Source organism: Etheostoma cragini, chromosome 21 (assembly GCF_013103735.1).
Source record: "Etheostoma cragini isolate CJK2018 chromosome 21, CSU_Ecrag_1.0, whole genome shotgun sequence".
Taxonomy (NCBI): Eukaryota; Metazoa; Chordata; class Actinopteri; order Perciformes; family Percidae; genus Etheostoma; species Etheostoma cragini.
The window spans coordinates 8,905,835-8,921,840 of NC_048427.1; the positions used below are offsets into that span (position 1 = coordinate 8,905,835).

Below are 16,006 nucleotides of genomic sequence, written 5' to 3' on the forward strand. Positions count from 1 at the left end.
AAAAAAAACTTTGAACTAGAGCTAGATCTACTGAAATTATGTTATGGCATTCAATAGTTTAATTTCACATCTGAAGCTGTAGGCAATTGCAAAGTCATTGCTTAGAACAACGTTTCCCCCCGCATGAAATAAATGCAGTATCAAGCCAGACAGAGGATGGGCAATGTATAACATTTGCTTGTGGTGTGACTAAACATAATTAATAAGATGACTTTTTCATTTTTTCCATTCTGTGATTTGCTCCAGGCTTGGAATGGCTGAACACGGAGGGACCTCTGTCTTTGAACAAGGAGCTGGCCGGTAAAGTGGTGCTGCTGGACTTCTTTACTTACTGCTGCATCAACTGCATGCACATCCTTCCTGACCTGCACCAGCTAGAGAAAAAGCACTCTGCCAAAGGTATGTGCTTAGATTGGCTTTAAAGCAGCAGTCAGCATTAGTGTCCTGATCCTAAAGGGGTTGAGAGATGGAGGCAATACATATAGCTAATTTCCAATGAAAAATAAACAAATGTTTACCTTTAAAATGTGGGAGTGTAGGCCAATTCTCCCCCTGGTGACATCTCATCAGGCTCCCACTATTACAATTTAGCAGACACAAAGCCCATTATGAATGACATGTCAATGAATTTATGAGTTAGAATATGTTAATGACAGATCATTTTTCATATTCATGTAAGGTCTTTTACAAGACATATTGGAAAGTACAATTGATCTAAGCCCTTTGTCAGAGGAGAAAACTGGGGTTCTTTATGTTTTTCTTCTGTTTACTTGTTTTTTTCACATGTTCAGTTGTGCAAAGTTTTAAAAGCAATTTTACCAGATAGATTTTTTTTTTAAGTACCAAAAGCAACAACAGTTTTTTTCCGCCTCTCAATACTTTGACTTCCTTACCGTGTCTGCGACACTCAGCACAGAACCCATTTGTTTCTACCGATCTTTGAAAATGAACAAACAGTAGTTTAATTATTATTTAAAGGCTCAGCTGGGCACTGTACAGCTGTACACTGTAACAAGAGTGAACAGTGTATTTGTTGAGGACTGTATTCAGCTACGGATTAATAGACATTTGGTATTAAGTAACCTTTTACGACACAAGTGTATGTGGGACTGACTCAAAATAGATTACAGTGTTGATGTTCATGGTAATGCAGCAATAAGTCAATAAGTGAAACTGTGTGTTTTCTTTATGTATTCTTAAAGGTATAATGCCTTTTGTGGCTGCAAGTGGAACTGCATGAAAGTTATTACCAAAAGTGTCACTTGAATCAGTGTCAGAAAATAAAAATGAAAACAGCCACAGGGGTGGAAATAGAACCTTCGCCAGACTTCTGACCAGACTTCTGTAGCACGCACCTTACCTCACCTGGTCCCTGTCAAGTGCTTGTTAAAACATAACTATAGTAAGCTGTGGGTCAATTCAAAAGTAGCTGTGGCAAGTTACCATTCATTTGCTCTGCACGTTGAATGGGTAGAAGATTAAGGTACTAAGGTAGGTAAAACAAAATGCTGATTTGTACAAGTTTCAGTGACATTGCTCACCTGCCATATTAATACAAATAGAAATACTAATAAGGAGCATTGGTCTGACAAATGGATTTTCTTAAAAGTATTCTTTCAAACTACAAATACAGTGGGCCGCACAGGAAGCAGCAGCCTAGCAGGCATTATTACTGATGGAACACAATTCCAATGGTATCTTATTATGTGTCATGCTGCATCACTGGAACATGTGTAAGTTCACTGAGACAGAGAAGCTGTAGTACATCAACTCCACTTCTCTTCTCTTTCTGCCCAAGAGCATAAAGGCCCTTATCTCAGCTGTGAAGAGACAGTAACTAAAAATATTTCCAAGCTGCAGTGTTGGTGCATACAGGGTCCGTAATTGTACTCTGCTGTAGTTCACTGTATGGCTCTTTATTTAGTCACTCCATGTAAAGCATAACATCCGACTGTCTCTATCATCCTGCTGGCCCTTCAAGGGATCATCTGAGAAAATTCAGTTGTGAGCCATGCGGAACACAGAGCACAAACACCGCAGAGCCACTGCACATTATCGCAGTGGCCTTATCTTTGGCATTGCTGTGGGTACATTCTGTTTGCTGCACTGGTCAGAGAGGTGTGGGAGCCACCCTGTCCAGTCACTCCCACAGTCCATTCCCCACCCACCCATTGTCACTGCAATCTGTGCTACTGCTATACTGCTTGGCTGAGGGGGTGGGTGATGAAATACACTGCAGATGGTGTGAGTCTAAAGGTTTGGAATTGTGTATTTTTGGAATTTTTTCTGTTAAGGGCGCCTCAATGATGTGAGTTAATCCATTTATGGAGGACGAAAGACTTTTTCCTGCTTTATTCTCACTAAAAATGGCCGGTGAGGCTGCATAAAAAAAGCATAATGAAATCTCGAATAAACTAAAAAACATGATTGTTTTGTGTGGCAGTTTAAAACAACAGTGTGAATGTAAGCATCTGAATTATGTAAAGAATTTTACTAAAATTTGTTTTACACACAATTACAATTTTATTTGCTCATTTAATTAACATAAGAGTTTCTGTACCTCAGAATGTACAAAATTGACTGTGTTTTAATAGAGTCCCACACTGACTGGGAAACATATCTGTTTTGTAAAGGAACAAAAGAAGCATCACAAACAAGCATTTTTCACAATTTTAGACCATTTAGTCGCATAACATTTAAACATCTTTTGGCCTTATCAGAGTCACAAATTCCAACCAATTGCTCTGTACAATAAGGATAGTGTTAGCAGTCTTTGATGACTACTTTAAAAATATTGAGATAAATATTTTCAGCCGCGAGGTGCTAAAACATTTTCAGGAACCTCAATGAGACCTACTGTATGTTATATTATAATGGAACAAGTGTTTGCGTATATTTTAGTCACTGTCACGCAAATTTGCTTTTTTGTGAGACATTAAAGCTCAAAAATGTCCCCTGAAAATGTAGAATTTGGGCTAGTTTTGATCACCAGCACAATTAAGACAAAGCACTTACTGCACTGTTGTGTTTGTCTGTTTTTTTTGTCTGTTTGTCTCTATCTGTTTAATCTCCCTCTCAGATGGATTGGTTGTTGTTGGTGTGCACTCAGCTAAATTCCCCAATGAAAAGGTGAGGGACTTTATTGTTTGTCTTCATTTTTATCTTCGAGTAGGCTGTTCTGCGTGTGCGTTCTTTCTGCATTGTCATAACTGCAAAGTATTGACAAACGTGTAATTGTCAGTATGATGGAGGAAAACGTGAACCACTCTTTTCTCAGGCAAGAAATCCAAGCACCAAAGCATTAGTTTGTAATGTTACAACAGTAAACCAGCATGAGATATCAGACGAGATATCAGACAAATGCTCGTATTTAAAATGATTTTTGTTATCTGCTTAAGACCAGAAAACATGCTCAGATCTTCAGAAAATCCTCCTCATACTGTCGATCTTTCTTCTATTCTTTATGGAGCTGTTTGCCGATATGGCACTGATGCTTTCTTCATACATGATAATGTGCATCTTAAAATTTTGGACTTTTGGTCAGGTAAAACAAGCACTTTTAAGATGTCATCTTGGGCTCTTGAAAATTTGAATTGATAAGGAAAATAATTTATTATGAAGAAAACAGCTCTTACATATTCACAGCTTTTTACTCATTTGTCTATGCTTGTCTCCAATCCTTCAAAGGTCCTGGACAATGTCCGCAGCGCTGTGCTCCGCTATGACATCTCCCACCCAGTTGTGAACGACAGCGAGGCACACCTCTGGCATGAACTGGAGGTGTCCTGCTGGCCTACACTGGTCTTACTGGGTCCACGTGGCAACCTGCTCTTCTCCCTGGTGGGCGAAGGCCACCGCGACAGGCTGGTGCTTTTTACTGACAACGCCCTCCGTCACTACGGGGAGCAAGGTCTGCTGAAGACACACACAGTGGGGATCAAGCTGTACCGAGACTCCCTGCCACCCAGCGTCCTGTCTTTTCCTGGGAAGGTGGCCGTAGACAGCAGCAAGAAAAGACTGGCCATAGCAGACACTGGGCATCACCGAATTGTGGTTGTGTCATTAACTGGACAGCTTTTACATGTTATAGGAGGTAAGAAGTAGGGAACAGGATGGTGATATGCAATATATAAAGGTTCAAATTGCACATGTCTGAGAAAAAAATAAAGTTTTGTTGTTGCTTTTTACATCTGCACATTATACAATGATATTTAAGCATCATTGACATTAATTACAAAATACTAAATTACTCAGTCCCCTAACTGCCCTCAGAGGAGCTACATGGTAGATTATGTTGTCTCCGGCCCAACAGAGCGGTTGGCAACCGCAGGGACTAGTAGACGCTGTGAACTGGCACTGACACTGAAGTGTGGACCATGAGGGAAAGAAATGCAGGATTAGTATTATTTTTGTAGGTTGACTCCACTCATCCCTATCCACACACAGTATGAGAAATGTATACATTTATATTTGCATAAGAAGTTCAAAACATCAAGCTAATTTAAAGACGATATTTATGAGGACAGAAAAAAAATGCTTTTGTTCTGTATCACATCATCCAAATTTGTCGCAGTATTAGCGCATTAGAATAAAATTCCTCCGTCTCAAATGTAAGTCCGCTTGCAGAAGTGAAAGGCCACCCATACTCCAGCTGTAAATGGGCAAGTATTCCTTTACGTATCCTTTGCATAAGTAATCCTAAAATCATCCATCATGTCTTTTTTTTCTACCAAATGTTTAGGCAGGGAAGATAATGGAATGGAATATGTGAGGAACAATTAAAACTGCTGTTGCTTAGTAATAACCTTTCAATGTCAAAGACTTTGAGGACTACAGATAAACGTACCTGAACGTGCTGAGTATCAAGATGTGTATTTTTTTTTTAATTTAAAGATTATTTTTGGCCATTTTTAAGCCCATATTGACAGGACAGCTGAAGAAATGAAAGGGGGGGGGGCAGCAAAGGGCCGGAGGTCGGAGTCGAGGAGCAAACCTCTGTACATGGGCACCAGCTCAAAACCCACACATGCACAATTTTAATTGGATTATTACTTCTTTCCCAGGGCCTAAAACTGGGAGACAAGATGGCAACTTGTCCCAAGCTTCCTTTAACTCACCCCAGGGTGTGGCTATTAAAGGGGATACCGTATATGTGGCCGACACAGAAAACCACCTGATCCGAAAGGTAGGGTCCCAAACTATCCTTTGAAACAATAAAATAATAAAAATAATTAATAAAATTGACCTCACTTTATTTGTATATTTATGTCTGTTTCAGATAGACCTGTTAGAGGGAAGAGTCAGCACTCTAGCCGGAGTAGGAGCTCAAGGCACAGACAAAGAGGGTGGGTCCATGGGACCTCAGCAGCCTATCAGCTCTCCTTGGGATGTGACTCTTGGCACTGCCGGTGAGTCTTGTGGGGCTGTCAGATCACAACTTGAAGAACAACATTTACAACATTGTATTTCCCCTCTGTGCCTTCCTTTGTTCCTATCGTCTGTTGTTTGCTTTCTGCATGCTGCTATACAATCAATAATTCTTGAGAGAGGGGTCAGTCCAACAGTCTCATCTCAGATTGCTTGAGTATCTTTGGGTCTCACCATTTTACAGGTCATAGTTCAGTTAGAATGTGGCGAAGGTGTAAAAAAACAACAGAAAGCGACTACATACAGACTGGGGTGCTAATTCTGGTGTGATATCACACCTTCGGACAGATTGTTTACAACTCGCATTTGTAGAACATAATTAGATTAGAGTGCACTAAAAGCATACACAGATACTTGACAATATTTTCTTGAGTAAAACAAAAGGACAAATACAGAAAATATTATAGCTTACAAGCTTTACAAGAACAACACAGCTCTTCTGGTCAAAGTGGAGGCCCCGATCCGTTGCAATGGATTACACTTTATATGAGTTGCCCTTCATAATTTATTTACATTGTGATTAGCATATGTATTTATACAGCCATAAACATTGTTGTTAAAAATCCCTTTTTTTAGGTACTGAATCATTTCGAGGACAGAAATAAAATAATAAGTCAAAACTATGCAAGTCACAAACTACTGTAAAGTACCTGACAAGGTCTTTCATATTCTCAAAGTAATTCAAGACCTCCACTTTAAAATCAAAGCTCAGTCTCTCTAAATGCTTTGCTTTGATTATTTTTTGCCATGGGCTTTCAGAGTTTCTTTATTATTAGTCTTTTTTTTCTTCTTTTTTTTAAATATTTCTCACTGAGTTCCTTTTTTCATCAAAGCAGAAAGCTTTTTTAACTCAGCTTTTGAATCACTAAGACCCTTTGTCTCTCTAAATGTGTGTGTATGTGTTGTGTTGCCATCAGGCCTTGTTACCTGTGGACAGGAAGATTCAAGAATTGTTGTCATAGACAAAGATGCCATTAGCCTGACATCGGCAGGCCAATTCAAAAATGGGTGTTTGTAACTGCCAGAGTAAATAAAATATAAGCTTGCCGCAGATTTACATTTACATACTATATGTATTTTCTTTCCAGGTTGGTATCATTTAGAAATGTTTAATAGAAGCGTTAGCGTTATTTATTTTTAATCATTAAGTTAAATATTATTCCAGCATTTTGTAGTTATTTCTTTGCGTTCATCACTTTAGGAGCATACTATGTGGCCTTATTAGTGAGTTATTTATTTGTTCAAAGTACAGTTTTAAAAGGTAACAAATGAATACCTTTTATTAACAATTACTACAAATAATGTTTCAAATTGGAGAGGACTTCACCTGTTTTTCTTACAACTTTCATGCCTCAAGTTAACATTGTGTACTATTAGGCGGTTCTTCAAGTCTGAGGTGTTTTAAGAGCTGACACTTGAGTAGTAGTAGTTATGTAAAATGGAGTGTGTGAACACCTGGAGTTGTGTACTCTGCCCATCGTATTGACTGTACTCATCAACAATCAGTTTACATTTTACAGGCATGGTGTTTAATCATAGTCGTGCGATTGTAATATATTAACTTTAAGAATTTCAAGGGCCATTAGCGCAATTATTTCCTCATTGCACACCTGCCTGGAAGCAAGAGGTAATCGGTCATAGTCATCTTTTCTGCACAACTTGATGGATGACACGACTTACTGGTTTGCACATCACCACATGGTCTGAGGATGTGATGTCAGACCTTTAACTCCACTAACGTTGTCCTCTGAGAGTACAACCACAACACTCATTGAATATTCATTATTTATTCACCATGCGTATGAATAATCGAATTGACCAAATCAAGATGACCCTGCAACTTTTGAACTGTAAAGTACTACAGTGACACTGATGCTGTGAGGCAGGTGCCAGAGTTGTCAGATGTGCCTGACAGTCCACCAGATGTGATCAACAAACTCTGAGCTCTGTGCCGCATTAAAAATACAACCAAGATACTGTTTGTTGATAACGGTTGTTTTTCGGTGACAGTATTGTCTCTGCGGAGGTGCTACATGTGGTCTTTGATGGACAGGCGGTAGTCCCAAGCTGCATAGCAGTATTTCTGACTATTTTCTGGCAGCCTTCAACAAACAACTCATAAATTGTAATTTCCCCACAAAACTCGTTTTCAATCAGTAGAGATATTTAATTACATTTATTTATTTAGCCATTGTTATCTTTATAAGAAAATTATAGCTTAAAGTAAACATCCCATAAATATCTAAAAGGACCCTATACCTGATAGGACAAATATTAGCACCACCTCTGGTGACTGATAGACCGCCAAAAGCCCTGACACAAGTTTCCTGGGTCTCAATTCAAAGAGTGTGTTTTTGTGTGCGCTTGTGTGTGCGTTTTATTTGTATGTGTAGGCGGTGCTGAAGATAACGTGCTGTGGATAGCCATGGCGGGGACCCACCAGATCTGGGCTTTGTTCCTAGCAGATGGGAAACTGCCCAAAGGAAGGTGAGAGACCATGTAGACAGAACCACCACAACCACTTAGCTGCATCCACCCTTCTAAGCCACCAAAGAACTGATAAAAAGGTCATATGAACTCTACCAATCCAGCATTGTATTGTCTGTTTTGTCTTTTGTCTTCTATTTTACAACGTAAACAGCGAGTCCAAGGCGGGGATGTGTGTGCGATGGGCAGGCAGTGGCAACGAGGAGAACAGAAACAACTCCTACCCCCAAAAGGCTGGCTTTGCTCAGCCTTCAGGCCTGGCTTTAGCCACAGAGGAGCCCTGGGGCTGCCTGTACGTGGCCGATAGTGAAAGCAGCACCATCCGCTCAGTGGCACTGAAGGACGGAGCCGTCAAGTTGCTGGTCGGGGGAGAGAGAGACCCACTGGTGAGTGTGCAATGGCTGTTAGATGGATGACTAGATGGTGGATTCATTTATATTTGGATGATTGGATTTCTTAACATTATTTTCTACTTTTTCTTTCTACTACGGAGTGAATCCCAAGTGGCTTTGATGAAGTTTTCCTCTTTGGTTAATTTTTTAATGCATAAATTCTCTTATTCACAGTTACGCTAATTTTTGGTCCATTTTAGTGTTTCTGTAAAAGGAGAAAATATTTTCTAATAATATTTAAGACAATGAGCAACAGTTTGAAAAATAGGTACTAAATCAAAAAGCAGACTGCAAGAACGGAATGACCTTTCCTGCAGTATCGTCAATGATAATATGTCCTGTACCGAGCACTGCCCCGATCCATCAAACAGCACACTGTAAAACCTGCACTACTACATCTCCAGCACAGAAAACACTTTGACAATTATAAACAAAAATACTGCACAAAGCTTTGGATCACTTCTAGGCAATCACAGGGTTTCAGGGCCATCTATTTTCTACAGATAGGAAATATTGATCCACAAGGCATGTTTACCCGGAGAACTGCTGCTCACTGGATATTTTCCCTTTCCATTCTCTATAAACCCTCGGGGTGGTTGTGTGTGTGTGAAAATCCCAGGAGATCAGCAATTTTTTGAAATACTCAAACAAGCTTGTTAAAAACCACCTTTCTTCCCCATTCTAATGCTTGATTTGTAGCAGATGGTCTTGACTGTTCATATGCCTAAATGCATTGAGTTGCTGCCTCCTAATGTGCTTATTAGATATTTGAGTTAACGCACCGTTGAACAGGTGTACCTTATAAAGTGGCTGGTAAGTGTATGTCAGTGTCGATGAAGCAAGGTAGGCGGCAATCGCCTTCTCAGTTTATGTAATGAACTCTGTCGCTGCGGAGAGTCATGAGACCTTTTATAAGATTGTCTCATTAGTTTTCATTTATTCAGCTGAGTAATACAGAGTGAAAATCTGTTTATTTTAATTATTCTCAATTTCCTAGGAAATTGGTTTTTGATAATATTGTTCGCCGTAATAGTAATTCATATGTTTGGGTCATGTTGCTGTTAAACAATCTTTAGCACTAAGAACTGTTAATTAGGTTTTTGTCACTTTCAGGAAAAACGACATGAATTTTCCCATTTGTAATATGTAATTTCAATGTTCAATATTAGTGTTCTTTTTTTTAGCACAGTAACTAATGCGGTTTTAAGATCTTTTTGGTGTTTCTCAAAAATGTGCCATTTTAATTCTTGTGTTACTTTACCTGTATGAATTATTCAGAAACCTTCAAAATAATGAAGCCAGTGTTGCTTCTATGTTTTTATTTCAAGTGTCAAATTAAAACTTATCATTTACAGTGGGAAAGGCTTCGGCATGGATTTTCATCAGAAAAGTCCCTTATCTTAATAGTTCTCCCTTTAAGCTCCCTTTAAAGCTCCCTTTTCTTCTCTTTGCAGAAAATTTAAATTGCATTGGAGGTGGTTCACAAAATTAGACTGGATATTCTGTTCTTTACCTAAATTAAGCTTAGACATAGGAGTTGCAGTTTGGCATTCATACAAGTTTTCATATCTTCTCCTGATCCAGAACCTTTTTGCTTTCGGGGATGTAGACGGGAAAGGGGTGGACGCCAAGCTGCAGCATCCTCTCGGTGTTGCCTGGGCTCCTGAACAAAGCCTCCTCTATGTAGCCGACTCCTACAACCACAAGGTAACCGTTGCATGTCACAAGGCTGTAGTTTAAAGCTGTAGCATGCTCACATTTAATTTTCCTATTGTCATAATGGGTTGCTTCAGGTTGTTGAGTGGATACACAAAGCATTTATCTCTTTTTGATCTAAAAGCCAAACAGGGAACATAGAGGAACTGACCTTTTTGTTTGATTGTATCTATGTTCTAATTGTCTTCAGATCAAGGTGGTGGATCCAAAGGTTAAGCAGTGTGGCACATTAGCAGGGACTGGAGTGGCTGGAGACACTCTGGGCCCTGAATTTCACAAATCCTGCTTCAATGAACCGGGGGGAATCTGCGTTGGTGACAGCGGCAAACTTCTCTATGTGGCCGATACCAACAACCACCAAGTCAAAGTGTTGGACCTGTCCTCCAAGACTGTTTCACTGGTGAGACATGTATGTGTGTGTGTGTGTGTATGTGTGTAAGAAAAGTTGTCCATGCTTGTGCAATGAATCTATCCTGAAAGCTATATGAGTTTGGATAAAAGGTTACAAAGAAAGACATTGCGATAGCTTTCTCATTGCTCCTCTTTAATCAGTAACATCTAAATCTCTCTCCTGTACAGTTCCCCATTTCCACAGACTGCACAGACTCAGTACCTTCAAAGCATTCGGGTCCTGCCAAAGCCCCCACACTGCCCAAATCAGCTGCCAGGAAAGAAATGCCACCAGTGTCGGTGTCAGCAGGCCAGACTCTCGTCATGTCGCTCACCCTTTCACTTCCAGAAGGAACCAAACTCACCGAGGAGGCCCCCAGCTGCTGGGCTCTCTCAGCTGAGGGTAAGAAAAACTTGAGCCATTGTTACCAATGTCATGCATTTAAATGTTTCATTGAGATTTATCCTATAAGTACATTGGACTTAATTTCGGTGTAAGGCACCATTAAAAATTGACTAAGCCTCGCCCTGTTACTGTTGCTACGCCTGTCAGGTTTTCCATTGTCACATGGCACAGACGCAGTACAGTGATAAAGGTGGCATATTCAACACTCAAAATTCTTAGTAGAAGGCTTCTCAGTTCATATTTTATCATAGCTAGAAGACCCAGGACTAGGTGGAGGGATTGTATCTCCAACCTGGCCTGGGAACGCCTCGCGATCCCCCAGTCAAAGCTGGTAAATGTGGCTCGGGAAAGGGAAGTTTGGGGGTCCCCTGCTGGAGCTGCTCCCCCCGCAACCCGATACCAGATAAGCAGACAAAGATGGATGGATGGACTGAACCTGGGATTTAAAGTTCTTAACTCTTTTAAAGCACCAGTGAGGATATACATGGCATGAGCAATTTAATGTATGGTTTATACTGCTAGATACAATTCAAAATGTTTTTTTAATTTTTTTACATGTTCTCAAATTTAAGCAACAGTACTCTAACATTACAATAGAGTGTGAATTGATTTGATCTTCATGGTAGTAATGGTGATGGTCCATTCATTAGGTTTGGAACAATAGTGTTTCCATCGTTCTAAACTATGCAGCATGCAGTCAGCGATACCAGCAAGCTATTTTTGGAACATTTCGATAAGATGGCATGCCTTGGTTTACATAATTAGCTACCAGGCTATGTTACGTGATCCTCCACTGTCCGATTATACCCAGTCTAGACTTATGCTGATCTGATCAGAGCAGAGGCAGGAATGTTAATGGATCAAGTTAGAAGTGCACGGCAGATTTAAATTGTTTTTTTTAGTGGCTTTTTTAGAAATGGCTACCCTGGGACCTCATGTTAGGCATCAGCTTCATTAATCACCGCTTGCATGGATTTGACAGTCTCTCTGGCATAACATTTTCTCAGAGTCGAAGTTCTAGCCTTTCCTTTTCAACTTTCATTTATCATTCAGCGGTCACGTCTCTTAAGATGTGTATTTGCTTCTAAAAATATCCCCCATGTCTCAGCAAATTCATGTCCTCACCCTCACTCCATCTGATTCAGTGGGAGGAAACAGATTTTTATTAGAGGGCAGTATTGCAGAGGACTCCATTTAGCAATACTTAGACTTGGACCAATCTAGTATACAGGGTGCACCTTGCTGCATTCAACCATTAATTTTGAAGTCAGACAGATATTTACATAAAGTCACATTCATAAAAAGAAGCTTTCACAACATGACACATTAGGACTGATCTGGCTCCAAACTGAAGATTGATCTTTTGTTTGCCGTGTCGGCCAGTTGGTTGGTCCTCCACTTTGGTGCGGAGTGAAATATCTCAACAACTACTGGATGGATTGCCATGACATTTTGTTGAGACATTCATGGTCCCTATAGGATGTATCCTCAGGACTGTAGTGGCCTTTCAAACTTTTCCTTAAGGGCCATTATCAGGTCAACATTTGACTTTGTCAAATACTTTTAGTTTATGTTTAGTACTAGTTGGATAGATAGATAGATAGATAGATAGATAGATAGATAGATAGATAGATTCATTCATTCATTCATTCATTCATTCATCCCGAAGGAAATCTTAGGCATCCAGCAGCAAGACAACCATAAAACAACAAACACATATACACATAAATTGGAGACACACATACATAAAATATAAGAATAAGAATAAGAATCACTTACAGAAATACAAATGACCATGATAAGGTAAGGTACTATTTTTTGCGATTGTGTGCAATGATGAACAGTGCATGGATAGAACAGTGCAGTAGATCATAACTAAATATTAACTATGACTAATAACTATTACCTAGATAACTTATAAACTGACTCATTGAATAAGAACAATATATAACAGGAAATAAGTTATAAGATGAAAGATGTAGATGTTATGACCACAGTCCAGATTGTGTAAGAGGGCTAATATAGCCCATAAGACAGTTGTACAGTAGACAAAGTATAATGGTGGGGGCTGAGAGAGACAGGCTCACGCTGAAAAGTCCATTTCTCTTCTCCCCCCTTGTGTGGTATTGAAGAGCTGGATGGCCCTCGGAACAAGCGACCTTCTTAACCTGTCTGTTGAGAAGTCTGCCAGTGAACATGCTTCTCTGTTGAAAGAACGTGCTGTGTAGTGGGTGGCGGTCATCCTTCTCATTGTCCGTTTCTCTGCAAATGTTTGCATGCTACTAGGATGGTGAGCATGGTAAACATTATATCTGCTTTACATGAGCATGTTAGCATTGTCTTTGTGGAACATGTTAGCATGTAGCTCTAACAACCCCTGCCACAGTTTTGTGGACGTGATCTGTTTCTTTACTAGCCAGATTGTATCAGACTGTTGATTTTGTCCCTTTGTCCCTGATTTTGACAAAATTCTGTTTCCTGTTTTTAGGTAACGAATGGCTGCTAGAAAGTCCGGTGATCACTGGTGACATTGTGGATCTGTCGAAGCCCCTCTCCATATCAGCCAAACTTCCAGCTGTTATAAAGGACTTAAACAGCAATCCAAGCCTCACTTTGGGTGTATGGCTGTATTACTGTATGGAAACAAGTAAATCTTGTATGATGAAAGCAGTCTCCTTCACCCAGCCTCTTCAAATAAGTGCCAATCATGGAGAGGAAGAAATCACTGTGGCGTTTGCTCACGCCTTCTAAAACCTCGTACCTGTCTTAGTCACAGAATCTACACTTTCTGTCAGTTTTACTTTGCAGCCCAGCTATCACCCCAGCTCCTGTTTTGTTCATACTTCTTGAAGAAGAAAACAAAGATTGTCTCTGACAGTCATTTGGACAAAAAGCAATTCATATAAACCTGATTTTCAGGGGAATTTCATTTCAAACTACTCAGAAGCCCTTTTCAAAAAACATAATGCATCAGTGCTTAATACTCTTGAGTGTGAGTGACAGTTATTGATAAGAATACAAATAGTTACATCTAGGTATGTTATAAAGGCTGAGGCAAATAAAACTCCAGCCTAAAAATCCATATCTATATGATGATATATTTACAGTATGCAACACATTCCTACAAGAACAGGCTGATTACCTGTAAGAAAGCTGACCCCAGTAGTCTTGTTTCCAATCAGTTACCTTATAAATAAAACAGTGCTATAATTCAGAAAAAAATTATTCTGTGGATTTATTAAGAAACTTCTAATTGACAGGTGGTGATGATGGGGTCAACATTTGATAGACAAACAGATTTTCTATCATTTAATGATGTGTTGGAGGATTAAAAATATTGAAAACAAAGTAGAAGCAGAAACCACAAAATCCCTTTTTCACCCACCAGAAGTAATTATTGTTACAATTTCTGCTTTTGAAAAATAAGTTTAGGCCTTCTATTTGTGTTTGAAACTGTTCTTCCAGCCCAATAAGAATTTACATATTTTTTTCAGAGATTTATTCTGCCTTTGCTCGAATAACATTTCTTTAAAATGTTCATATCATATCTTATCGAAACTTAAGTCTTGAGAGGATGAGGAGAAGTTATCTATGCAGAGACCCCGATTCTTATGATCAATAATATGTTAGAAACACGCCAGTATTAAATCCCATCTTCTCTTTAAATTTCTTTTCTTTTTAAATAATATATACATATACAGGTGGTTGTGCTTTTAGGTGCACTACCGGAACTCTGATAAATAATTGTCTACATGTGTTTCCCCACCACATGCCGAGCAGTCTTAAGTTGTTTACAAAGTTCACACTCACAACTTAATGCTTTGTTCTGTGTCTCAGCTCCCCCTATCACTGATTATACTTTTGATTATGATTATTCACAACACAAGGAGCCCTTTTTGAGTTAGACCACAAAATATTGCTTTTATCTGTAGTGAATAAAGGGCCTGTTTTTGATAAGGGGAGGCAACCACTTATAAACTGATGACCGAGTGACTTATACTTGTGCGCTCTGAGGGATAATGAATTTACATTTTTCTTTACTATCTCAACACAGGGAACATATGTAAAATATGCTCTAATAATGCATAACTGTAATGCACTGTTCATGTTGTTGTGTAACATACAATTAATATATTTATGTGTTCTTGTCATTGGTTTTCACAAGTCATGAGCTGTTGTCAGAAATGGGTCTGAGAGTGTTTTGATTATCATTGCTGTCATTTCTCAAGACATAATTGTGATTGTAAGACTGTTTTTATTAGGTCTAGATCGCTCGGCCCCAGGAAGTGCCTCGCAAAAAGGGGTGTTACACCGTGGATGGTGGGAATGTTTTGACATTTAAACTGCATCAAAAGCAATAATATTTTTCTGTAGTGGGAGAAATGTTTTTTTCCCACAAGTTATCTATTTCAAAGGAACTGCTCAGCTTTGTTTTCCCATTTTCTACTGAACAGTAAAGAGCTTGAACTGGTGGGCATTAAATTTCTTGATATTGTTCACCAACTTTCACCTGATTTCTTCTTTTCTCTTAGTGCAGCACTTGAAGCTGTAACAGAGTGAACTAACAAAACTTTTTTTTATCACGTTTAGCCTGTGTGTGTGCAGGTTGGGTTTCCTTCAATGACCATTGCTGTAACTTGATGTACATTTTTTTCAGCCTATCAGAATCGGGTCACTTAGCATAACTCCACTTAATACAGTGATACATTTAAAGCAGCTCTGCTGTGTGAGATATTATAAAAAAAGCTTCACTAATGAGGTAGCTCCCTCATGAATTTTTCCTAATGCCCGGTTATGTGAGCTGATCTCAGAGGCCAGACTTCCTGTTTACAACATACAGAAAATACCTTTCATTGTGTCTTTTCTTCCACCAGAAGCAGCACATTGCCCTAATATATGCAGATTTGTCTCAATGTAATGACTGCTTTTAACAAGGTTTTGGTCATGAAGTTGTACACAATGGCTTTACAAATACAAGTGAAAAAAGCAGCATTGTGTAGGTTTCTAAGTCTTGTACGAGTAATATGCATGTCATTAAAAGTGATCACGTGACACCTTTGAACTCCAAGGAAAGTTTCATCCACCTCATGAGGTACCAGGAAACATTACGGCCTGTACGTACATCTGGCTTTGTTTTTCGCTCCTGCTAAAATGCCGAATGACTGTAAGGCGCTGCCCTCGGTATCAA

At 39.3% G+C, this 16,006-nt stretch overlaps 1 protein-coding gene across 1 annotated transcript in view; it reads left to right on the top strand.

Annotated features, from left to right (window-relative positions):
- Positions 1–14,487, top strand: part of nhlrc2 (NHL repeat containing 2) — a 16,075-nt gene extending 1,588 nt beyond the window's left edge. Inside the window, exons 2-12 of the mRNA XM_034860218.1 lie at positions 247–399; positions 3,080–3,129; positions 3,688–4,093; positions 5,064–5,185; positions 5,279–5,408; positions 7,821–7,914; positions 8,069–8,300; positions 9,891–10,013; positions 10,213–10,422; positions 10,602–10,815; positions 13,307–14,487. Coding sequence (XP_034716109.1) covers positions 247–399; positions 3,080–3,129; positions 3,688–4,093; positions 5,064–5,185; positions 5,279–5,408; positions 7,821–7,914; positions 8,069–8,300; positions 9,891–10,013; positions 10,213–10,422; positions 10,602–10,815; positions 13,307–13,569 — 1,997 coding nt within the window. The 3' untranslated portion in view covers positions 13,570–14,487. The remainder of the gene's footprint in view (positions 1–246; positions 400–3,079; positions 3,130–3,687; positions 4,094–5,063; positions 5,186–5,278; positions 5,409–7,820; positions 7,915–8,068; positions 8,301–9,890; positions 10,014–10,212; positions 10,423–10,601; positions 10,816–13,306) is intronic.
- The last annotated feature ends 1,519 nt before the right edge of the window (positions 14,488–16,006 follow it).